The 26,439-nt window shown below is 44.2% G+C and overlaps 1 protein-coding gene across 1 annotated transcript in view; it reads left to right on the top strand.

Moving 5' to 3' along the window:
* Positions 1 to 26,439, top strand: part of mtbp (MDM2 binding protein) — a 142,723-nt gene that overhangs the window by 114,027 nt on the left and 2,257 nt on the right. The window contains exons 20-21 of the mRNA XM_068032555.1: positions 3,312 to 3,425; positions 14,069 to 14,134. Coding sequence (XP_067888656.1) covers positions 3,312 to 3,425; positions 14,069 to 14,134 — 180 coding nt within the window. The remainder of the gene's footprint in view (positions 1 to 3,311; positions 3,426 to 14,068; positions 14,135 to 26,439) is intronic.

The raw sequence follows: 26,439 nt of genomic DNA, 5'->3' as shown, positions 1-26,439 counted from the left end.
GCTTAATATCCCAGGGTATAGAATCTTCAGATGTGACAGGGGAGGGGGTAAAAGAGGAGGTGGCATTGCACTGATTAAGGAGTCAATTGCTTAAGTAAGGAGGGATGATATCCTAGAAGGTTCCTCTAATGAGGCCATATGAGCAGAACTTAAAAACAAAAAGGGGGCAATCACTTGGCTGAGAGTGAACTACAGACCTCCAATTAGTCAGGCAATAGTAGAGGAGCAGATATGTAGGCAAATCTCAGAGAGGTGCAATAATAGGGTAATAATAGTAGGAGATTTCAACTTCCTCTATATTAGAGGGGATAGTATTAGTGCAAAAAGCTTAAAGGGGGCGGAATTCTTCAAGTGCACACAGCCAGCACGTAGAGAGTCCTAGAAGAGATGGGACAGTACTGGACCTAATACTAGGGAATGAAGCCGGACAAGTGGTACAAGTGGAGGGGGGCATTTTGGGGATAGTGACCATAACTTTCTAAGATTAAAGGTTGTTATGGGAAAGGACATGGAGGGACCTGAAATAAGAGTACTGAATTGGGGGAAGGCAGATTTCAATATGATAAACCAGGATCTGGCCAAAGTGGACTGGGAGCAGCTTCTTATAGGAAAGTCTACATCAGACCAGTAGGACTCATTTGGAAGGAAAATTGTGAGGGTTCAGGTGCAGCATGTTCCTGTAAAAGTGAAGAGTAGGACCAACAGGTCTAGGGAACCCCGGATGTCAAGGGATATAGAGGATTGGATAAGGAAAAAAAGGTGGCATATGGCAGATTCAGAGCGCTGAAAACAGCGGAGGCCCTAGAGGAGTCTAGAAAGTGTAGGGGAGTACTTAAAAGAAATTAGGAGAGCGAAGAGGGGGCATGAAAAATCACTGGCAGAAGAGATGAAGGAAAATCCCAAGGTGTTTTATAAGTATGTTGGGGGCAAGAGGATAACCAGGGAAAAAGTGGGGCCCATTAGGGATCAAAGAGGCAACATGTGTGTGGAGCCGGAGGACATAGGTGAAGTTTTGAACAATTAATTTTCATCTGTGTTCACTATGGACAGGGACGATGTAGGTGTAGTGATCAGGGAGGGGGATTGTGATATACTTGATCAAATTAGCATTGTAAAGGAGGAAGTATAGGCTGTATTAGCAGGCTTAAAGGTGGCTAAATCCCCAGGCCCAGATGAGATGTATCCCAGGCTGCTATGTGAGGCAAGGGAGGAGATAGCGGGGGCTTTGACACAAATTTTCAAATCTTCTCTGGCCACAGGAGAGGTACCAGAGGATTGGAGGACAGCGAATGTAGTACCATTATTCAAGAAGGGTAGCAGGGATGAACCAGGTAATTACAGTAGGGAAATTATTGGAAAAAATTCTGAGACAGGATTAATCTCCACTTGGAGAGGCAGGGATTAATCAGGGATAGTCAGCATGGCTTTGTCAGGGGGAGATTGTGTCTAACAAATTTGATTGAATTTTTTGAGGAGATGACGAGGTGTGTAGATGAGGGTAAAGCAGTTGATGTAGTCTACATGGACTTCAGTAAGGCTTTTGATAAGGTCCCGCATGGGAGATTGGTTAAGAAAGTAAAAGCTCACGGGATCCAGGCTAATTTGGCAAATTGGATTCAAAATTGGCTTAGTGGAAGGAGGCAGAGGGTGATGGTAGAGGGTTGTTTTTGGTGAATGGAAGCCTGTGACCAGTGGGATACCGCAGGGATCGGTGCTGGGACCCTTACTATTTGTAGTGTACATTAATGATTTTAGATTTGAATATAGGAGGTATGATCAGTAAGTTCGCAGACGACACGAAAATTGGTGGTGTCGTAAATAGTGAGGAGGAAAGCCTTAGATTACAGGATGATATAGATGAACTGGTAAGATGGGCAGAGCAGTGGCAAATGGAGTTTAATCCTGAGAAGTGTGAGGTGATGCACTTTGGGATGTCCAACAAGGCAATGGAATATGGGATGGATGGTAGGACCCTAGGGGTGCTTGTCCATAGATCACTGAAGGCAGCAGCACAGGTAGATAAGGTGGTTAGGAAGGCATACGGGATACTTGCCTTTATTAGCCAAGGCATAGAATATAAGAGCAGGGAGGTTATGATGGAGCTGTATAAAGTACTGGTTAGGCTACAGCTGGAGTACTGTGTATAGTTCTGGTCACCACACTATAGGAAAGATGTGATTACAATGGAGAGGGTGCAGAGGAGGATGTTGCCTGGGCTGGAGCATTTCAGTTATGAAGACAGACTGGATAGGCTGGGGTTGTTTTCCTTAGAGCGGAGAAGGCTGAGGGGGGGACCCGATTGAGGTATACAAAATTATGAGGGACATTGATAGGATAGATAGGAAGAAACTTTTTCCCTTAGCGGAGAGGTCAATAACTAGGGGGCATAGATTTAAGGTAAGAGGCAGAAGGTTCAGAGGGGAACTGAGGAGAAACGTTTTCACCCAGAGGGTGGTAGAGGCAGGAATACTCACGACATTCAAGAAATATTTAGCTGAAGACCTGAAATGCCATAACGTACAAGGCTACGAGCCAAGTGCGGGGAAATGGGATTAGTTAGGACAGGTGCTTGATGGTCGGCGCAGGCATGTTGGGCCGAAGGGCCTGTTTCTGTGCTGTAAAACTCTTATGACTCTAACTGTGCTGCAATGCTGACCCACGGCATGGGATTGTTGAATGGTACTGACGACAATCCTCCTCAAAAGCAATGAATCTAGTGCCACCTTGGCTGCACCATCATTTGTCTTAGACTCATGCCTGCACCCAGGATTTCCTTTCCCTTCATTTATGACTGCCACTTCTTAATCTACTTGACAAACATGCTCATGCTTGAAATGTCTTTAGAGGCTCCAAATGGTTAGCAGACCTTTTGTTGGTTGGTTGTGACGCTTCTTTTTGGTCCCAGCCTGTTAAAACTCGCTTACATTCAATATCCCTCTCCCACCGCCCAGCAAGTAAGTATGAAAATGAAATTGCACCATAGAATTCAGCACTATTTGCACCTACCCTTTTAGGTAGGATTATGTTTACAGCTGATTAAATATCAGTGAAAGAAATTCAGCCCCAGTATTTCAAAGTTATTGCTCATAATTCCTTTACTTTATTGTTAAATATTGGTTGCCCATTCTAAATAGTGTTACTGCACCAATGCAATATAACTGAGATATGTCAATTCACAGATCAGTTTTCAGAAGCATATTTGAAACTAATTTGTAAGAAAGTGGTAACACATCTTCTGAACCATTCAGGAACGGGACTTGAGCACAGAAATGTTCCTTAATTTTAGTTTTCACTTTGGTCTTTTTCCTTAGATGCTGAAAGAAGTTGTGGCAAAAGTACTTGATGATAATGGAATTTCAGAGAAACATAAATCTTTTGCTTCTTGCAGTCAACGCCTGTTTAAAATATCCATGTTTTATCTCAAGGTAGGTTGTCTTTAGTTCCACATTGCAGGCCTTCACCCAAGTATCTATTATTGTGATATTTTAAAACCTATCCTTTATTTCCTGGAACACTAGCTCTTAGATGAAACATTTTCAGGTTTAAAATGGTCTTCCTTGTTGTTTGTAGAGTAACTGAACTTTCACCTCAATCATGCAGTGATCATGTCTCCACTCTGCAATGACATAACGCCCTTTCGCTACTTCTTCATGATCCTCTTGTTAGAGATAATGTTACCATTAAATTCACCTTGTTAGTGCTACTGGTCAGAATGCTCACTCACTGAGGACTGGTTCACTTTATTTCCCTTTACTGTATGTGTATCAGCTGTAGTGGTGGTCTTACTGCCAATGTCAATGCTCGCCAGTCACATGCTTATAATTAACAGTCGAGCACAGAGCTGTGTGTTCCGTGAAGTCTCTAAGTCCACTTGCAGCAATTTAATATGAATCTTGCAGCTAAGAATGCCGAGAGAGGGTCAGTGCCGAAAGAGAAGTTATAGAAATAGATGGTGAAATCAAAATGCAAGTGAATGTATCTTATTTTGAGATCAATGGGTGCAATATAGGGATTTTTTTAATGGCATTGATAAGTTTAGTCCTCAGCTGGAAATTGGGTGATTGTGGTCTTTTAAAGTAATGCCCTGCAAGTATCAGGTTGTTAATTGAAATGTGACAGGGTCAAACTTAGATTCTTGGGCACTGCCGTGATTATACGTGATGGAGTGTATGTGGCTTATGACTACAGATTACAGATTGGTGCCCTTGGAATTGATGTCAGTTTAAAATGAAAATCCCACGGAAGTCTGAAGCTGAGATGGTGGAGCCTTTTTTTTTTTATTCGTTCATGGAATGTGGGTGTTGCCCAGGAAAGCGAACAAGTCAGAGGGAATACAGCGGAAGTAAGTTTCAAGGGAGTAAGACCAGAATGGAAGACTTTAATGCCAGGAGTATTGCAGGTAAAACGGATGAGTTAAGGGCAAGGATTGACACGTAGAATTGTGATATAGTAGCCATCACGGAGACATGGTTGAGGGAGGGGCAGGATTGGTAGCTCAATATCCCGGGATATAGAATCTTCAGGCGAGACAGAGGAGGGGGTAAAAGAGGAAGGGGCATTGCAATATTAGTTAAGGAGTCAGTTACTGCAGTAAGGTGAGATGATATCTTGGAGGGGGCATCAAATGAAGCTTTATGGGTAGAGTTTAGGAATAAAAAAGGGACAGCCACATTGCTAGGTGTTTATTATAGACCCCCAGATAGTCAGCGGGAAATTGAGGAGCAAATATGTGCGCAATTTGCAGAGGTGTGTAAAAATAATAGGGTAATTGTATTAGTTGATTTCAACTTACCCAACATTAATTGGGATAGTCATCATGCTAAGGGCTTAGATGGAGTGGAGTTCTTAAAATATATACAGGAGAACTTTTTAGCTCAATATATAGAGGATCCAACAAGGGAGGGTGCAGTGCTGGACCTAATTCTGGGGAATGAAGCCGGACAGGTGGTTGATGTGTTGGTGGGGGAGCATTTTGGTGATAGCGACCACAACATGGTACAATTTAAGCTTTTTATGGAGAAAGAAATAGACAAGCTGCAAAAAAAGGTTTTGGATTGGGGGAGAGCGAATTTTAATAAAATAAGGCAGGATCTGGCCAAGGTAAACTGGAAAAAGTTGCTTGTCGGGAAATCTACAGAAGAGCAGTGGGGGGCATTCAAAAAGGAAATGGGGAGGGTACAGGCCCAACATGTTCCCTCTAGGGTAATGGGTAGGAGCAACAAGCCCAGAGAACCATGGATGACCAGAAACATTCAGGGTACGTTGAGAAGGAAAAGAAAGGCTTTTAGCAAATACAAGGAGAGCAAATCAATGGAAGCATTAGTGGAGTACAGAAAGTGTAGGATGGAGCTTAAGAAAGCAATTAGGAGAGCAAAGAGGGGATATGAGAAAGCTCTGGCTGGTAAAAGTAGGGAAAATCCCAAGATATTCTTTAATTATATCAATGGGAAGAGGATACCCAGGGAAAGAGTCGGACCCATTAGGGACCAAGGGGGAAATTTGTGGGTGGAGCCCGAGGACATTGGTAGGGTGTTGAATGAATACTTCACAACTGTCTTCACCCAAGAGAATGAGAATGTAGATATGGAACTTAGAGAGAGACTGTGAGGTTCTTGAGCAAATTGTCATAGGGAGTGACAAGGTATTGGAGGTTTTGGAAGGCTTAAAAGTGGGCAAATCTCCAGGTCCGGACGATTTGTGTCCCAGGATACTGTGGGAGGCGAGGGTGGAGATTGCAGGGGCTCTGACCCTAATTTTTAATTCCTCTCTGGCCACGGGGGAGGTGCCAGAGGACTGGAGAACAGCTAATGCGGTCCCACTATTTAAGAAAGGTTGTAGAGATAAGCCAGGGAACTACAGACCAGTGAGTCTCACGTCAGTGGTAGGGAAACTATTGGATAAAATTTTGAAGGAGAGAATCTATCTCCACTTGGAGAGGCAAAATTTGATTAGGAATAGTCAGCATGACTTTGTCAGACGGAGGTCATGCCTAATAAACTTGATTGAATTTTTTGAACATGTGACCAGGTGTGTAGATGAGGGTAGTGCAGTTGATGTAGTTTACATGGATTTCAGCAAAGCCTTTGACAAGGTCCCACATGGGAGACTTATCAAGAAAGCAAATGCACATGGGATACAGGATAACTTGATAAGGTGGATTCAAAATTGGCTTAGCTGTAGGAGGCAGAGAGTGATGACAGACGGCTGTTTTAGTGACTGGAAGCCAGTGTCCAGTGGCGTACCACAGGGATCTCTGCTGGGTCCCCTATTGTTTGTCATTTATATAAACGACATAGATGACCATGCGGGGGGTAGGATCAGTAAGTTTGCGGATGACACAAAGGTTGGCCGAGTGGTTAACAGTGAGGTGGAGTGTCTTGGGTTACAGGAAGATATAGACGGGATGGTCAAATGGGCAGAAAAGTGGCAGATGGAATTTACTGCTGAAAAGTGTGAGGTGATACACTTTGGAAGGAGTAATGTGACAAGGAAGTATTCAATGAATGGCCTGACACTGGGAAGTTCCGAGGAACAAAGGGACCTTGGCCTGTTTGTCCATAGATCTCTGAAGGCAGAAGGGCAAGTTAATACGGTGGTGAAAAAGGCATATGGGATACTTGCCTTTATCAATCGAGGCATAGATTGCAAAAGCAGGGAGGTCATGTTGGAGTTGTACAGAACTTTGGTAAGGCCACAGCTGGAGTACTGTGTGCAATTCTGGTTGCCACATTATAGGAAGGATATGATTGCATTGGAAGGGGTGCAGAGGCGATTCACCAGGATGTTGCCTGGGATGGAACATTTAAGCTATGAAGAGAGGTTGGATAGGCTTGGGTTGGTTTCGCTGGAGCAGAGAAGACTGAGGGGTGACCTGATTGAGGTGTACAGGATTATGAGGGGCATGGACAGGGTGGATAGGGAGCAGCTGTTCCTCTTAGTTGAAAGGTCAGTTTAAGGTGAGGGGCGGGAGGTTTAAGGGGGATTTGAGGAAGAACTTTTTTACCCAGAGGGTGGTGACAGTCTGGAATGTCCTGCCTGGGAGGGTGGTAGAGGCGGGTTGTCTCACATCCTTTAAAAAGTACCTGGATGAGCACTTGGCACGTCATAACATTCAAGGCTATGGGCCAAGTGCTGGCAAATGGGATTAGGTAGACAGGTCAGGTGTCTTTAATGCATCAGTGCAGACTCGATGGGCCGAAGGGCCTCTTCTGCACTGTATTATTCTGTGATTCTGTGCTGGTTAGGCCAGCATTTATTGCCCATGAGAAGGTAGTAGTGAGCTGTCTTCTTGAACCGCTGCAGTCCTAACGTTTTGATATAACAGAGCGGCTTGCTAGGCCATTTAACAGTCAACCACATTGCTGATGGCAGATTTTCTTCCCTAAAGGACATTAGTGAACTAGATGGGTTTTTATAACAATTGACAATGGTCACTAGACAAGCTGTTAATTCTAGATTTATTAATTGAATTCAAATTTCACCATCTGTCATGGTGGGATTTGAACCCATGCCCCCAGAGCATTAGCCTGGGCTCTGGATTACTAATCCAGTGACTTTACCACTATGCCCATACAGCCTGCATATAGGAAGATTTGAATGGAAGGTTGGACAGACAGCTTGTATGGGTTAGGAGAGTGGGGTGGTAAGATCTGATGGCCTTCATGCAAGCCTGATTATAATGACTGACTAATCCATCAGCAGTACACCCAGCTTCATCGAGATTTTTTTGAAATATGAAAATCTCAAAATATTCATATTAAACCCCACCTATTCTTTGTGCCGGAAGCTTTCCTTTTTAAGTGTTAAATTAATACTTTGCGGTTTTGCTTCAGATGTGATTGAGATGACCCGTGGCAATCATACTAATAACAAAATAATGTTCCTTTTTACAATGAGTTCTATAATGATTCAGGTCTTCATAAATTCAATCATTTCCTGTGAAAAGAGCAATTACTGTTACATGCAAGGTGTTTTAAGTAGTATGTATTCAAAATTTCCCTCACACAAAATCACCATCTAATTCCAGATACCAGTGTTTTTCAGGGCTAATAGTGCAGAAAAATATCAGTATTGCTAAAATGTATATAATTGAAAGGGAAGCAGAATCTTTCCTTCTCCCCAAAACTAGGTAATGATGGATTTTATTTAAAGATATAGTAGGAAATTACAGCATTGCTTTCTTTGTCTTGGACCAGTTGCAAGTGTTTCCCTTGGACATCCAATGATTAACTTCCAACTCTCTTATCTTGTGGCGGGGGGTGGTGGAGGGGAGGAAGCATCCAAGCCAGGAAAGCTAAGCATTAGATAAGCCATGCTTGTACTCCTCTGATACTAGATTTTCCTGGTTTGGATGATAATGAGATCAGCGTTCAGGACCAGAAAGGATGAGCTGCAGGGTACTCCCAACTGCTGCTCCTAATGTTTCCATTGTCAGCTGAGAGGGCAGAGGGACATGAAATGACTGGTCTCCAGTTATATTTTTATCCACATATGTAAATTCCATGGGCCTGATTTTTAACTCTGCAAGTGGGTGGGTTTTGAGTTAGTTAAAATCTCACCCTATGTATCCTTTCCATTTTCCTTTCTGTTCAGGTACAAACATACAGGCGTAGACTTTCAGTGTTCAAGATATCCATTTCATTGCCATTGTACAGAGAGGCCTAAGCATGCAACTTAAATGAATAATCCTAAGGCAAACACAATTTAATTTTATTGTTCAGCATACTAAGTTGTCTGTCCATATGCTTACCATGTATCAGCTTTATCTGACAAGTTCCTCGCTTTCCTTAAAGGTTACCTTTTCTTCCTTGGTGAGAGCGCGGTTCTTTGTATGTGTAATGAATTGTGGATTACTTACAGGATCAGATAATATCTAGCTGCCTATTGTAATATGGGCCGGAATTTTACGCCACCCCAAAGAGTGGGATGGTGGCGTAAAATGGAGCGAGAGGCTCTGGGAGGCTTTCCCAATCCATTCCCGCCTCTGCCGCCCTTTACGTAGGGTGAGGGAAGGGAAAAACGGCCCGCCCGCCCCAGGCCAATCAAGGCCCTTAATTGGCCACTTAACGGCCACTTAAGGGCCTCCACGCAGATTTTATGCATGGCAAGCGGGCGTCCTGGAGCTGGGAAAGTCACCTGTGAAAACCAGGCAGCTGCTGATTGTCCCAGGTGCAGCCCTGCACAGGGTGCCCGATGGAGGGCCACCCCCGCTACCCCAACCACCCCTAGCACCCAACATGCCCCCTTCCCCCCAACCGACTACCCTTGCCTCACCGGGGCCCGACCGATTACCCCCAGCGAGGCAACCAAAACTTACCTTTCCTCCCGGCTCCATGTCTTGTATCTTCGGCTGGGCTGCAGTCCCAGCAGTGGCCACCACTCCCGGTGGCGCTGCTGAGACTAAGAGCTGCCAGCCCGCTGATTGGCCGGCAGCTCAATGAAGCGGGACTTCCTCCCTCAAGCAGGTGCAAGTCCCGCCTCTGATCTGTTAAAGCCTGGGGACCTGTAAAATACAGAACAGATCCTCAGGCGAGGTGGAAGCGGGTTCACCACCAACTTTGACGTCAGAGGCTGGCCCCCGTTCCCCCCCACCGTAAAATTCCGGCAATATCTTTTAGGAAGCACTTCATGTGACACTCCATTGTTCTGCTTGTTTTTAAATGGAACTTTAAACGTCAGATTCTACTTCTGAATTCTTAAGTGCAATCTTCCTGCCCCTTCACCTTAATGTTACGATGCTGTATCTGAGTTTTTCTTTCCCTGTTTTCCCCATCTATTTCATGGAATTTTTGATCTGTGATGGGCCCCAGTACTAAGAGTATCAAATTACCACCACCTTTTTCCTCTCGCACTCCTGGAAGATACCATTTCGTTAAAAGATTAATGAAAGAACTGACTCTTAATGCTGCCAGAAGGACAAAACCAGTAAGTACAGTATAAACCAAATGCAAGGGTAATTCTATGATCCTGTTCTCCCAGTTGCTAGTCACGCTGCCATGGAACATGGGTCAGAGATAGGGTTTCCAGCATTGTGGCTCTGATTTACAAGAACACAAGAAATAGGAGCAGGGGTAGGCAATTCAGCCCTTCGAGCCGCTCCACCATTCAATGAGATCATGGCTGATCTTGCACTTCAACACCATTTTCCTGCAGTTAACTTTCAGTCACCATAAACTGGTGCATTCTCCATGGCAATGCCTCTACCAATCAGAGTCCACTTGCCAACCAATCAGCACACTCTTCTCATACAGTATAAATTTGTTGCTTTCCTTTACATTGGTATTTTTGCAAATTGTCCTGATGAGTGCAAGACGAAAAGCTTCGACAAAAAGTCTCTGTTTTCAGCAATACTGAAGAATGTATTTTTGTTGTAAACTATGTATTAGTTCTTTACATGTTAGCCATTGCCTGTCGGCTATCATACCTTTTAACCTGGTTTCCCAATCCACCGTGGTCAATTTGCCCTCATACCTTCATAGTTTCCTTGGCTTAGATTTAAGACCCTAGTTTCTAATTGAACTACATCACTTACAAACTTAATGTAAAATTCTATCATATTACGGTCATTCTTTCCTAAAGGCTCCTTGACTACTTATGCGTACCTCATTGCACAATACTCTATTTAAAATAGCCCGTTCCCTAGTTGGTTCCTCAACATACTGCTCTAGAAAACCATCTTGCATACATTCCAAGAATTCGTCCTCCACAACATTAGTACTAATAAAGCTTACCCTGTCTGTATGTAGATTGAAATGCTCCATGATTACTGGATTACCCTTGTTGCACGCATCTCTAATTTCCTGATTTTTACTGTGATTTACATTACCACTGATGTTGGCCTATAAACAACTTCCACCAATGTTTTCTGCCCCTTGCTGTTTCGTAGTTGCACTCAAACTGATTCTATGTCTTGACCTTTAGAACTAAGGTTATCTCTCACTACAGTACTAATATCCTCTTTAATTAACAGCTACCCCACCACTTTTTCCCAGCTTCCTGTCCTTCCTGAATATCGCGTACCCTTGGATATTCAGGTCGCAGCTTTGGTTTCCATGCAGCCATGTCTCTAATGGTTGTCAGGTCATACATATGAATTTCTGTTTGAGCTGTCAATTCATCTGTTTTATTGCATATGATGCAGGCATTCAGATACAGAACCCTTAATTCAGTTTTGTTTTACTGTTTTTGTAAACTGTGGCCCTATCTGTTGGCACACTCTTAAGTTTGCAATCACTGTCCCTTCCTGCCATACTCTGATCATCATTACCTTTATTACTACCTTGATCTTTTGCCTTGTCATTTCCCTTTAATTTACTAAATCTTCCCCTACATGATCCTTTCCTCCCTCCATTTAGTTTTAAGCCCTCTCTATTCCCTAGTTATACAACTCGCCAGAGCACTGGTCCCAGCACAGTTCAGGTGAAGTCCGTCCCAACGGTACAGCCTCCATTTTCCCCAGTATTGATGCCACTGCCCCACAAACCGGAATCCACTTCTCCCACACCAGTCTTTGAGCCATGCATTCATCTCTCTGATCTTATTGAACCTATGCCAATTTTGCACCTGGCTCAGGTAATAATCCAGAGATTATTACCTTTGAGGTTCTGCATTTTAATTTAGTGCCCAGCTCCTCATACTACTTATGCAGAACCTCTTTCCTCGCCCTGTCTATCTCGTTGGTACCTATGTCGACCACAACCACTGGCTCCACCCCCTCCCACTGCATGTTCCTCTCCAGCCTTGAGCAGATGTCCTGAACCCTGGCACTGGGCTGGTAACATAGCCTTTTGGACTCTCGCTGTTGGCTACAGAGAACTGTCTATCCCCCTACTTTACTGTTCCCTACTATCACTACATTCCTTTTAACTCCCCCCACTTGAATGGTTTCCTGGTCATAGTCAGAGGATAGACTCTGTTCTCTGCAGCCGAGAACGAGAGTCCAGAAGGCTGTGTTGCCTGCCTGGTGGAATAGTCAGTCTGCTCATCCACACTATAGCCCTCGCTCTTGCCCATGCAAGCTGCAAAAACTTCGAACTTGTTGCTCAATTGCAGGGGCTGAGGCTGCTGCACTCCCACCTTCTCGATCTCCTTGCCTGCCTGACTGTCAGTGACCACTAACCTGTCCCTGAACACTAACCAAGACGGACAACCCTATCCTAAGGGGTGTGACTGCCTTCTGGAACAGAGTGCCCAGGTAACTTTCCCGCTCCCTGATACATCGCAATGTCTGCAGCTCAACCTCCAGTTCATGTACTGTGAGCCGAAGCTTCTCAAACCACAGACTCTTATTACAGACGTGGTTGCCATGGATTGCCGTGGCATCCAGGAGTTCCTACATACTATAGCCATGACATGTCACCTATCCTGCCATCTTTATTGTGTTAATTAAATTTATTGTTCTTAATTAATTTATAGTTCCCATCTTCACCTAACACCCTCAGTCACCAAACTTCCGCTACACACTCTGTGCACTCAAGCAGCACTCAGTACAGACAAAGCAGCGCTCCGAGACCCCTGAATTTATACTCTCTGAAAAAACAATGATGAATCAGCTTTGCTAGAGCTCTGCTTGAGCTCAGAAACCAGTTTAAGCTAGATATTTATTTAACTAGCTACAGCTGCTCTGAGATCTTGTATTTCGCTATTTAAAACTGGAAGAAACTTAACTTGCCTCTTAACCTAAACAGTAATTTCAGTTAATTGCTAAATGTAAACAAAAACTAGACTTTAGAGAGTGATTAACCCGTAAAATCCTGTCATTCACCAAACTCCCATTTTCACACTCTCTGCAGTCAAGCAGCACTCAATGCAGACCTGATTCATGGGTCCAGGGTACCTGTAAGTGCAGCTGTTCCATTGAAGTGCACAGTTGCCCGTTCCATAAGGCAGTTGTGAGTTAAATCTTTGTACTTCCTGCACCATATAATTATTCTTCAAGACTTGTCACTTCCAATTCTTGTCAGAGAATTGTACAGCAGAGAAACTGGTCAACCGTGCTAGTGTTTTGCTCCACATTAGCCACTTGGTCTAATGCTGCCCTTTTTCTCTCTCCATGTGCAAAAGGACAGGAAAAAGCTAACGGGTCCATCAAGTCTGCCCTACCCTAGCATGGAGTAACTTAGCACACCATTGCCCCATTTTCTCCCATCCCATGCAACCACGTGATCTCCTGGGGGAGAGAAAGAAATCTCATGCTTTGGGAAATTCCTCTCCAAACCCTGAAGGCAGTCGAGCAAGTTCCAGGAGACCACGGTGACTGGATTACAAGACTCCAATGACATACCTACCTGTTATTTGTAAATATATTTGCCATTCTCAAGAACTTATTCAGCTCCCTTCTGAATGCTTGCACTAAATCTGCGCTCATTTCATGTGGTATCAACTTACTCCAAAGGTCAACGAATGTCTGTCAAGTATTTTCTACTGTCTCACAGTTCTATGTTTTTGTAACATACTTGTGCCCCATGGCGCCCTCCAACCAAGGAGGATGGAGAGACAATAGGTAACTTTAATCAACATTTAGGATGGGGTTTTAAGCAATTACTGGCAAAGAAATTACAAGATGCACTGCAGCAAGTCACCAAGTCTCCTTTGATAGCACCTACCAAACCTGCGACCTCTACTGCCTAGAAGAACAAGGGCAGCAGGCACATGGGAACGCCACCATCTGCAAATTTCCCTCCAAGCCACACACCATCCTGACATGGAAATATATCATCATTCCTTCACTGTCACTGGGTCAAAAACCTGGAATCCCTTCCTGATAGCACTGTGGGTGTACCTACACCAGATGACCTGCAGCAGTTCAAGAAGGCGGCTCACCGCCACCTTCTCGAGGGCAATTAGGGATGGGCAACAAATGTTGGCACTGCCAGTGATGCTCACTCCGCATGAAAAGAATAAAAATCAATAATGTTCTGTTTTTCAGCATATTGACTACAAACACAAAAACCTGGTTGAGAAACTATATGTATAAAAACTGTGGAATGCTGTTCTCTGAAAATATTGAACCAGATGATATAATATCATTTTATAAAACTTCACATGACCTGTGCACTTTTAAACATAGGATTTAAAAACATCACGTGGTCTACATGAAGAAATGAAAAAGACGGCAAACAATAATGTGCGGCAGGTGAGCATAATTATTTTGTAAAGTAAAATCTCTTTTTTACTTTCACTTTTGAGTATCTTGTGCTTGGGTGTCAGGTTCCTACTTCCCCATTGTAACACTTCAACATCCACATTTGTGTTTGCTAAAAAAAACTTATTTTTCCTTTTTAATACAGGAATTCTATAACATATTTGTGACAAAAGGAATCGCAACATTCTTGAATTAGTTCTGTTAGTTTCAATTTGTGAACATTTTTAACAAAGTGCATATCTAACTGTGGTGCTCCCCAAATATATGTTGGAATAGCCTCGATGCTTGGCCTTCTGATTCCAATGTGTCATTCTAAACAATGTTGGGGATATAAATAATGGTCAAAAATTCCAAGATTATTTTTGGTACAAAGGTAATGTAGTCCTGGAATAGAGGACTGGAATTTTGGGTGCAAGTAGAAGTGACAACTGGCAGAAGATGCACCTGCCCCCATACTGGTGCATGCTTGCAAATGGCAGAGTAATGATGGCAGTAGCTCATGTTGCAGAAATACCTCTATTTGCTCCAGAACTGCACCTGACTTAAATTAAAATTGTGAAAAAAGGATGGGTAAGTTAATTGCATGTGTGTCAAATCAAGTAGTAGTTGGGTCCTCAGACTTTGAATGCTGACAAACGTTGCCTGAAATATCAGCTTTGAGTGAACAGTTCTTTTAAAAATCTATGCTACTGGAACAAAAGTATTCTTCAAACTCTTGCTCAGGATTTTAGGCAGGGAAATATTTTATTTCCACTTATTTTAACATAGAGCCCTAACTATGGATTCATTATGGGCAGTCCTCTATACATTCTTATAAGGGACCGAAACAGGAGCAGGAAGAAGAAGAAATGAGAGAAGTGTAGGTTTGCTATGCACCAAAGGAACGGAAATACAATTCTGCAATACCCTTCCATCAGTCTACAAACTACATTGTTCTCTCGATGATGACTCCAAAGAAGTAAGGAAGCAATAGTTTAACTTAAGAGGTGTGGCAGGAACTCTGTGTCCCATTACAAACAAACCTCCAAACATCCTCTTTGAAACGAGAAACAGAAACAGACCTGCTTCAGAATGCTGGACTTATCATGTGCCTATTTACTGCAAGTACTTTTTACCTCCACATATACTCTTGATACTTGTCTGTGCTGGTGTTGAACCTTTCCTGGTTCTGCTTCCAGGTAATATCTGAGTGCTAGATGCTTGTTTCTGGATGGTATCATGAGATAGAGACCAAGGAGGTGCTTGTCTAGGGCTCCCAAGAGGACTTTTCAGCCAGTTACTTTTGTCACTGCAGATCCTTTTTCAGCCTGTGTCTTAACACCTACCTAAACAGACATCTGAGGGGGGCTGGCGCAAAGGAAAGAGGGCAGCATCATGAAAGCGGACTCCAGCTGTGCCACTCATGCTGGGTCTGAGTACCTGCTGATCAGGAAGGAAGACCTGACCTGCAGACCTTGAGTGATTGAAGGTGCTTTGCATCTTTGTTTCCAAACAGTTCTTGAAGGACAGATCTAAGCATTTTGGATGCACTGAGTGGCCTGGAAACCCTGCAGTTGCAGATGTACGTTGTGACAACACCAGCTCTAGGTAACACTGCAACGTGTCAAAATCTTTCTCCGATATTGCCATTGAGCCCTGCCTCAGCTCCAATATTGTAATTGGAAATTCTGACCCAAGATGTATCTTTTTATTTAGAAAAGAAAATAACAAAACTTGAAAGCCAATAAATCAAGCAGAGTAGGTGCATCAAATGCCTAAAGTTTTGTTAAAGTAAACACATAGCTGGAGCTTGCGATTTGTGAAGACAAATTATGCCAATAATTATTAGAGTTTTGTGGGAAATTCAGAAAGATCCCATGGATATTTGCAGAGAATTTCCCATCCATGGAAATTAGTTACTGGTTCCAATGAATATATTGTGCCTTCACTATAATGCATATCATAGTTTGCAATCAACTATAACAGCCCTAAATCACATCCACTGAAGTTATTGGGAATGGTTGCAGTACTCCGAGTACTGCTGTGTATGCATAATAATTATTTATGCAATTTTCACTGAATTTGCACTCGTTAGTGAAAATTCAATCAGGGAAATTATGGGGGGGATGATGAAATAATGGACGATTGTAGCAGTAGTTCGTGCAGTCTCCAGTTGAGTTTCATTTTATTCTGTGGCCTGCCTCCAGGAGCGGAGAGCAGTCGGACCTGTGTGGAAACGCCGAGAAACGGGAGCAGTAAATCCAGCGCGAGGCTCGGGGCCTTCACTTACGTCCAGGAATGGAGAGTAATCGGACCTGTGTGAGAGCAGTCGGAACTCTTCCAGCGCGCTGGAGTTTTGAAAAAAAAAAGGCAACGGTTACGTCACAGGAAAGCTACAAGGTGATTGGTGAGTCACTGCTGTTGGGGAATAGCTCTATATAGCTGGGTAAGTATCTAAGGTAAGAGGTTTACCATTTATTTCATATATAATAAGTAGTGTTTTTTTTTTAGGGAGCTCTGTAGTATCGAGGACCAGGGAAGAAGGGCCCTAGTGTAACTGATATTATTTGACATTAAGATCTTCCAAAAGGTTAATTTAAAGGGTTAAGTCATGGCAGGAGAGCTCAAAGCCATGGTATGCTCCTCCTGCTCCATGTCGGAAGCAGGGAACATTTCCAGTGCCCGGGACCGGCATGTGTGCAGGAAGTGCCTCCAGCTGCAGGTCCTGGAAGCCCGGGTTTCCGAGCTGGAGCGGCAGCTGGGGACACTGTGGAGCATCCACGAGGCAGAGAGCATCGTGGATAGCACGTGTGGAGAGGTGGTTACACTGCAGGCTCAGAGTCCACTGGCAGGGAGGGAATGGGTGACCACCAGACAGAGCAAAAGGACTAAGCAGGCAGCTCAGGAATCTCCTGTGGCTATTCCCCTGCAAAACAGATATACTGCTTTGGATACTGTTGGGGGAGAATGGCCTCTCAGGAGAAAGTAGCAACAGCCCAATTTGTTGCACCATGGTTGGTTCTGCAGCACAGAGGAGGAGTAAAAAGTGTGGGAATGCAATAGTTATAGGGGATTCAATTGTAAGGGGAATAGATGGGTGTTTCTGTGGCCGCAAAAGAGACTCCAGGATGGTATGTTGCTTCCCTGGCGCAAGGGTCAAGGATGTCTCAGAGCAGTTACAGGACATTCTGAAGGAGGAGGGTGAACAGCCAGTGGTCGTGGTACACATTGGTACAAATGACATAGGTAAAAAAAAAACTGAGGTCCTAAAAGCAGAATATAGGGAGCTAGGAAGTAAGTTGAAAAGTAGGACCTCAAAGGTAGTGATCTCAGGATTACTACCAGTGCCATGTGCTAGTCAGAGTAGAAATAGCAAGATATATTGGATGAATATGTGGCTGAAGAGATGGTGTGAGGGGGAGGGTTTTAGATTCCTGGGGAGGTGGCACCAGTACAAACTGGATGGGTTACACCTGGGCAGGACCGGGACTGATGTCCTAGGGCAGTATTTGCTAGAGTGGTTGGGGAGTTTAAACTGAAATGGCAGGAGGAGGGGAACCTTTGCAAGGAGTCAGAGGAGGGGGGATCAAAGACCAGAACAAAAGGCAGTAAGGGGAATAAGAAAAGTGATTGGCAGAGAAATCAAGGGCCAGAATCAAACAGGGCCACTGTGAAAAATAGTGGGAAGGGGACAAGTAATGTTAAAAAGACAAGCCTTAAGTCTTTGTGCCTTAATGCGCAGAGCATTCGCAATAAAGTGGATGAATTAATCGTGCAAATAGATGTAAATGGGTATGATACAGTCGGGATTACAGAGACATGGCTGCAAGGTGACCAGGAATGGGAAATGAACATCCAGGGTTTTTCAGTATTTAGGAAGGACAGACAAAAAGCAAAAGGCGGTGGAGTTGTATTGCTGGTTAAAGAAGAAATTAACGCAATAGTGAAGAAGGATATTAGCTCTGACGATGTGGAATCTATATGGGTAGAGCTGAGAAACACGAAGGGCCAAAAAAACGTTAGTGGGGGTTGTATATAGACTCCCAAACTGGAGTGGTGATGTTGGGAATGGCATTAAACAGGAGATTAGAGACGCATACGATAAAGGAACGTCTGTAATTTTGGGTGACTTTAATCTGCAGATAGATTGGGCAAATCAAATTGGTCACAATACCGTAGAGGAGGAATTCTTGGAGTGTATACAGGATGGTTTTCTGGACCAATATGTTGAGGAACCAACTAGAGAACAGGCCATCCCAAACTGGGTGTTGTGTAATGAGAGAGGAATATTTGACAATCTAGTGGTGCGAGACCCCTTGGGGATGAGCGACCATAATATGATAGAATTCTTCATCAAGATGGAGAGTGACATAGTTGATTCTGAGACTAGGGTCCTGAATCTTAGTAAAGGAAACTCTGAAGGTATGAGGCGCGAGTTGGCTATGACAGATTGGGAAACGTTACTTAAAGGGATGACGGTGGATAGGCAATGGCAAACGTTTAAAGAGCGCGTGGATGAACTGCAACAATTGTTTATCCCTGTCTGGCACAAAAGTAAAACGGGAGAGGTAGCCAAACCATGGCTTACAAGGGAAATTAGAGAGAGCATTAGATCCAAGGAAGAGGCATATAAATTTGTCAGAAAAACAACAGACCTGAGGATTGGGAGCAGTTTAGAATTCAGCAAAGGAGGACCAAGGGATTGTTTAAGAAGGGGAAAATATAGAGTACGAGAGCAAGCTTGCGAGGAACATAACTACAGGTTTCTATAGGTATGTGAAGAGAAAAAGATTGGTGAAGACGAATATAGGTCCCTTACAGTCAGAAACGGGGGAATTTATTATGGGGAACAAAGAAATGGCTGACCAACTAAATGCAGACTTTGGTTCTGTCTTCACAAAGGAGGACACAAATATCATACCAGAAATGTTGGGGAACACAGGGCTTAGTGAGAGGAACTGAAGGAAATCAGTATTAGTAGAGAAAAGGTGTTGGGGAGATTGATAGGATTGAAGGCCGATAAATCCCCAGGGCCTGATGGTCTGCATCCCAGAGTACTTGAGGAAGTGGCCCTAGAAATAGTGGATGCATTGGTCGTCATCTTCCAAGATTCTGTAGACTCTGGAACAGTTCCTACGGATTGGAGGGTAGCTAATGTAACCCCACTATTTAAAAAGGGAGGTAGAGAAAAAGCAGGGAATTATAGACCAGTCAGCCTGATGTCAGTAGTGGGGAAAATTCCATAGTCCATTATGAAAGATTTTATAGCAGAGCACTTGGAGAACAGTGGTAGAATCGGGCAGAGTCAGCATGGATTTACGAAAGGGAAATCATGCTTGAAAAATCTACTAGAATTCTTCAAGGATGTAACCAGTAGAGTTGATGAGGGGGAGCCAGTGGATGTGGTTTATTTGGACTTTCAGAAGGCTTTTGACAAAGTCCCACATAAGAGATTAGCGTGTAAAATTAAAGCGCATGGGATTGGGGGTAGTGTATTGCCATGGATAGAAAATTGGTTGGCAGACAGGAAACAAAGAGTAGGGATAAATGGGTCTTTTTCCGAATGGCAGGCAGTGACTAGTGGGGTACCGCAGGGATCGGTGCTCGGACCCCAGCTATTCACAATATAGATTAATGATGTAGATGAGGGAACTAAATGTAATATCTCCAAATTTGCAGATGACACAAAACTGGGTGGGAGGGTGAGGAGGATGCAGAGAGGCTTCAGGGTGTTAGAACATAGAACAGTACAGGCCCTTCGGCCCACAATGTTGTGCCGAACCTTTAACCTACTCTAAGATCAAACTAACTACCTACCCTTCATTCTACTATCATCCATGTACCTATCCAAGAGTCGCTTAAATGCCTCTAATGTATCTGCTTCTACTACCACCGCTGGCAGCGCATTCCACGCACCCACCACTCTCTGTGCAAAGAACCTACCTCTGAAATCTCCCCGAAACCTTCCTCCAATCACCTTAAAATTATGCCCCCTGGTGATAGCCCTTTCCACCCTGGGAAAAAGTCTCTGACTATCCACTCTATTTATGCCTCTCATCATCTTGTACCCCTCTATCAAGTCACCTCTCATCATCCTTCACTCCAATGAGAAAAGCCCAAGCTCCCTCAATCTTTCTTCGTAGGACATGCCCTCCAGTCCAGGCAGCATCCTGGTAAATCTCCTCTGCACCCTCTCTAAAGCTTCCACATCCTTCCTATAATGAGGCGACCAGAACTGAACACAATATTCCAAGTGTGGTCGAGCCAAGGCCTTATAGAGCTGCAGCATAACCTCGCGGCTCTTAAACTCAATCCCCCTGTTAATGAAAGCCAACACACCATATGCCTTCTTAACAACCCTATCAACTTGGGTGGCAACTTTGAGCGATCTATGGACATGGACCCCAAGATCCCTCTGTTCCTCCACACTACCAAGAATCTGTCTTTAAGCCTGTATTCCGCATTCAAATTCGACCTTCCAAAATGAATCACTTCACACTTTTCCAGGTTGAACTCCATCTGCCACTTCTCAGCCCAGCTTTGCATCCTGTCAATGTCCCGTTGCAACCTACAACAGCCTTCCACACTATCCACAACTCCAGCAACCTTCGTGTCATTGGCAAACTTGCTAACCCAGCCTTCCACTTCCTCATCCAAGTCATTTATAAAAATCACAAAGAGCAGAGGTCCCAGAACAGATCCTTGTGGAACACCACTGGTCACCGAGCTCCATGCTGAATACTTTCCATCTTCTACCACCCTCTGACTTCTATGGGCCAGCCAATTTTGTATCCAGACTGCCAACTTTCCCTGAATCCCATGCATCCTTACTTTCTGAATGAGCCTACCATGGGGAACCTTATCAAACGCCTTGCTAAAATCCATATACACCACATCCACTGCTCTTCCTTCATCAATGTGTTTTGTCACATCTTCAAATAATTCAATAAGGCTTGTGAGGCATGACCTGCCCCTCACAAAGCCATGCTGACTGTCTCTAATCAAACCATGCTTTTCCAAGTAATCATAAATCCTGTCTCTCAGAATCCTCTCCAATAATTTGCCCACTACTGACGTAAGACTGACTGGTCTATAATTCCCAGGGTTATCCCTATTCCCTTTCTTGAACAAGGGAACAACATTTGCCACCCTCCAATCATCTGGTACTACTCCAGTGGACAGTGAAGACGCAAAGATCAACGCCAAAGGCGCAGCAATCTCTTCCCTCGCTTCCCGTAATATCCTTGGGTATATCCCGTCTGGCCCCGGGGACTTATCCGTCCTCATATCATTCAAAATTTCCAGCACATCCTCCCTCTTAACCTCAACCTGTTAGAGCATATCAGCCTGTTCCACGCTGTCCTCACAAACGACCAGGTCCCTTTCACTAGTGAATACTGAAGCAAAGTATTCATTTAGGACCTCCCCTACCTCCTCCGACTCCAGGCACAAGTTCCCTCCACTATCCCTGATCGGCCCTACCCTCACTCTGGCCATCCTCTTGTTCCTCACATAAGTGTAGAATGCCTTGGGATTTTCCTTAATCCTACCCGCCAAGACTTTTTCATGTCCCCTTCTAGCTCTCCTAAGTCCATTCTTCAGTTCCTTCCTGGCTACCTTGTAATCCTCTAGAGCCCTGTCTGATCCTTGCTTCCTCAACCTTAAGTAAGCTTCCTTCTTCCTCTTGACTAGCTGTTCCACATCTCTTGTCATCCAAGGTTCCTTCACCCTACCATCCCTTCCCTGCCTCATCGGGACAAACCTATCCAGCAGTCGCAGCAAGTGCTCCCTAAACAACCTCCACATTTCTGTCGTGCATTTCCCTGAGAACATCTGTTCCCAATTTATGCTCCCCAGTTCCTGCCTAATAGCATTGTAATTCCCCCTCCCCCAATTAAATATTTTCCCATCCCGTCTGTTCCTGTCCCCCTCCATGACTATAGTAAAGGTCAGGGAGTTGTGATCACTATCACCGAGAGATCTGCCACCTGGCCTGGTTCGTTGCCAAGCACCAAGTCCAACATAGTCTCCCCTCTAGTTGGCCTATCTACATATTGAGTCAGGAAACCTTCCTGGACACACCTGACAAAAACTGCTCCATCCAAACTATTTGCACTAAGGAGGTTCCAATCAATATTAGGGAAGTTGAAGTCACCCATGACAACAACCTTGTTACTTCTGCACCTTTCCAAAATCTGCCTCCCAATCTGTTCCTCCATGTCTCTGTTGCTATTGGGGGGGTCGATAGAAAACTCCCAACAAAGTGACTGCTCCTTTCCTGTTTCTGACTTCCACCCATAATGACTCAGTAGACAAACCCTCCTCGACGACCTTCCTTTCTGCAGCTGTGATACTATCCCTGATTAACAATGCCACTCCCCCACCTCTTTTACCTCCCTCCCTATTCCTTTTGAAACATCTAAACCCCGGAACATCCAACATCCATTCCTGCCCCTGTGATATCCACGTCTCCGTAATGGCCACAACATCGTAGCTCCAAGTACTGATCCATGCTCTAAGTTCATCACCCTTATTCCTGACACTTGCGTTAAAATAGACACACTTCAACCCATCATACTGGCTGCAACTTTGCCCTGTCAACTGTCTAACCTTCCTCACAGACTCTCTGCACGGTATCTGCCTGTTCAACAGCTACCCCATCCACTGATCCGTGGCTCCGGTTCCCATCCCCCTGCCAAACTAGTTTAAACCCTCCCGAAGAGCTCTGGCAAACCTCCCGCCCAGGATATTGGTGCCCCTCCAGTTCAGATGCAACCCGTCCTTCTTGTACAGGTCCCACCTTCCTCAGAAGGTATCCCAATGATCCACATATCTGAATCCCTCCCTCCTACACCAGTTCTGTAGCCACATGTTCAGCTGCACTCGCTCCCTGTTTCTAGCCTCACTAGCACGTGGCACCAGTAACAATCCTGAGATTATTACTCTGCTCGTCCTGCCTTTCAGCTTCCAACCTAACTCCCTATATTCACTTTTCAGGTCCTCATCCCTTTTCCTAGCTATGTCATTGATACCGATATGTACCACGACCTCTGGCTGCTCCCCCTCCCCCTTAAGAATCCTGTGGACTCGATCCGAGACATCCCTGACCCTGGCACCCGGGAGGCAACATACCATCCGGGAGTCTCGTCCACGACCACAGAATCTCCTGTCTGTTCATCTAACCATTGAATCTCCTATCACTATCGCTCTCCTATTCTCCCCCCTTCCCTTCTGAGCCACTGAGCCAGGCTCAGTGCCAGAGACCTGGCCACTGTGGCTTTCCTCTGGTAGGTCGTTCCCCCGCCCCCCCAACCGTATCCAAAACGGTATACGTATTATTGAGGGGAACGGCCACAGGGGATCCCTGCATTGTGCGCCTATTCCCTTTCCCTCCCCTGACCGTCACCCAGCTACCTTTATCCTGTAACAAGTTGAGTGAGTGGGCTAATGCATGGCAGATGCTGTATAATGTGGATAAATGTGAGGTTATCTGCTTTGGTAGCAAAAACAGGAAGGCAGATTATTATCTGAACAGTTATAAACTGAGAGAGGGGAATATGCAGCGAGACCTTGGTGTTCTCGTACACCAGTCACTGAAGGTAAGCATGCAGGTCCAACAGGCGGTAAAAAAGGGCAAATGGTATGATGGCCTTCATAGCGAGAGGATTTGAGTACAGGAGCAAGGATGTCTTGCTGCAATTATACAGGGCCTTGGCGAGGCCACACATGGAATATTGTGTGCAGTTTTGGTCTCCTTATCTGAGGAAGGATGTTCTTGCTATAGAGGGAGTGCAGCGAAGGTTTACCAGACTGATGCCTGAGATGGCGGGGCTGACGTATGAGGAGAGATTGAGTCGGTTAGGATTATATTCGCTGGAGTTCAGAAGAAGGTGGATCTCATAGAAACCTATAAAATTCTAACAGGACTTGACAGGGTAGATGCAGAAAGGATGTTCCCGATGGTGGGGGAGTCCAGAACCAGGGGTTATAGTCCAAGGATACGGCGTAAACCTTTCAGGACTGAGATGAGGAGAAATTTCTTCACCCAGAGAGTGGTGAGCCTGTGGAATTCACTGCCACAGAAAGCAGTTGAGGCCAAAACATTGTATGTTTTCAAGAAGGAGTTAGATATAGCTCTTGGGTCTAAAGGGATCAAAGGGTATGGGGCAAAAGCGGGAACAGGTTACTGAATTGCATGATCAGCCATGATCATAATGAATGGCGGAGCAGGATCGAAGGGCCGAATGGCCTACTCCTGCTTCTATTTTCTCTGTTTCTACTTGCACATTAGCTAGTTCTTGAAAAACAATGGGTTTGATTGCTATTTCTGGACTAGCTCATTCTGTATCTAAATTTGAGATTATCAGAGATTGTTCATATCATTAGGTCACATTTCTGATTGTAATATGATGCTATATCCGAACATGAAGCAAGTTCCTGCAACAGAATGGCGTACACAGCCATTCAGGAGGATAACCTTTGCGCCATGAAACAGAAAGACTCAATAAATTTGTTATAGTGAGGATACATTATATGTGGAGGTAATACAATGTAGCCTAAGTTTAAAACCAGTTTGATTAAGGGAAGAAAGCAAACCACATTTCGAGCTGGTGATGTGGGCAGCAGTAGAAGAAAATGGCCTGTTAATGCTGGATCCCTGCTCATTTTTGAGTCAAATTGTCCATCAGAAACATCCTCTTACTTGGAGGAGTAGTTTGTTGATTGGTTTTAAGGCGCCACATTTTCCACCATTACCACTATAGCAACGCTGGATCCTAGTAACATCTCTGCACAACAGGTATCCAGGGTTTTAGACCTGGGGGATACATTTTGAACATTAAATCGGCCTACAGTCAATCATGGGGCAATCTATTTCACTCTCTCCTACTGGTACTGGAGCTCAGACGCTAGACACTTCCTTTTTTAAGCTGTTCAGCTAGCAAAGTTCTGCAGCAGCGGTCGTTTTTTCCACCCCCCTCCTGTCCCATCCGAATATTTATGATGGAGACTGGACCATGAAAAATATGTCAGGGACTGCAACACAATAGAGTGGACAGACATGAGAAACTTTTTTTTATACGGTGAGGTTTTGTAATCTGGAATGCACTGCCTGAAAGAGTGGTGGAATTCAATAGTAACTTTCAAAAGAGATTTGGATAAATACTTGAAGGAAGAAACTTCAGGGTTATGGTGAAAGAGAGGGACTAATTGTATAGCTCTACAAAAGAGCTGGCACAGACACAATGGGCTGAATGGTCTCCTTCTGTGCTGTTTGACTCTGACTTGTCCTGCCACCCTCATGGCAGCAATTACATTGGCTTATAGTTTGCTCGCCCTTCATGGCACTGATAACTATTGAGTCACTCTAAGCCAGCTTTTCTAGCTCCATTGGGACACCCCAAAGTAGCCTCTGTGGATTGCTACTGTTCCAATTAATAAAATTCTAATTACTTTTTGAAGAAATTAATTTAACAGAATATAAAAATTGATTTTAGAAAATAAGATTTTCAGGTTATAGTGGAGCAATGTTTCAACAAATCTTTGATTTGAATCTGTATTAATACAATCTTTGTTCAAGTTGCTCCTGAAAATTATACAAGTATTTCCAATCAAAGGTTAGTTGCTGTTCATGGAAGGCATGTGAGTTCTGATATCAGGTGATGAGAAAAAGTCAACTCCTACAATCTTAAGAGACAAATAACATGCAATAGAAGGCATACAATTCAAAGTATTTTTACATTGTCATGTTTCAAGTACTGTTTAAAGGCTTGGAGGAGTAGTCTGTTGATTGGTTTTAAGGCATGTTTTCTTATGTTCAACATGCATTGTTTTGTAGTTTTATACATTACATATATATATATATATATATATAAGTATATGCACACTTTCCCTGCCTATCATGAATGCCGATGATATCTCATTCTATCTCTGCACTACTTCCATCAACCCCATGCCATTTCTATGCTGTCAGACTGCCTGGCTGACATCCAGTCTTGGATGAGTTAAAATTTCTCCAACTAGAAAATTTGGAAGACTGGAGCTATTACAAGCTATCTATCCCATTTGCCACTTACTCCATCCCCCTCCCGCCACCTGCTCTGAACCAAACACTGCAAATCCTTGGTATTCTATTCAACCGAGAACAGACCCTCAAACCCCACATCATTTGTGTCATGAGGACTGTTTGCTAACCTTCTGCTGTATCATCCATCTTATTAGTCCCTGCCTTGCCCACACTGCCACTGAAGCCCACCTCTGTGCGAGATATTCTCCGGCACTGCTTTTGTCAGCCATTTTCCTCCACCCTTCCCAACTGC

Source organism: Heterodontus francisci, chromosome 5 (assembly GCF_036365525.1).
Source record: "Heterodontus francisci isolate sHetFra1 chromosome 5, sHetFra1.hap1, whole genome shotgun sequence".
In the NCBI taxonomy this organism is placed as follows: domain Eukaryota; kingdom Metazoa; phylum Chordata; class Chondrichthyes; order Heterodontiformes; family Heterodontidae; genus Heterodontus; species Heterodontus francisci.
The sequence above is the reverse complement of the archived record's forward strand: the minus strand, read 5'-3'. Positions and strand labels throughout refer to the sequence as shown.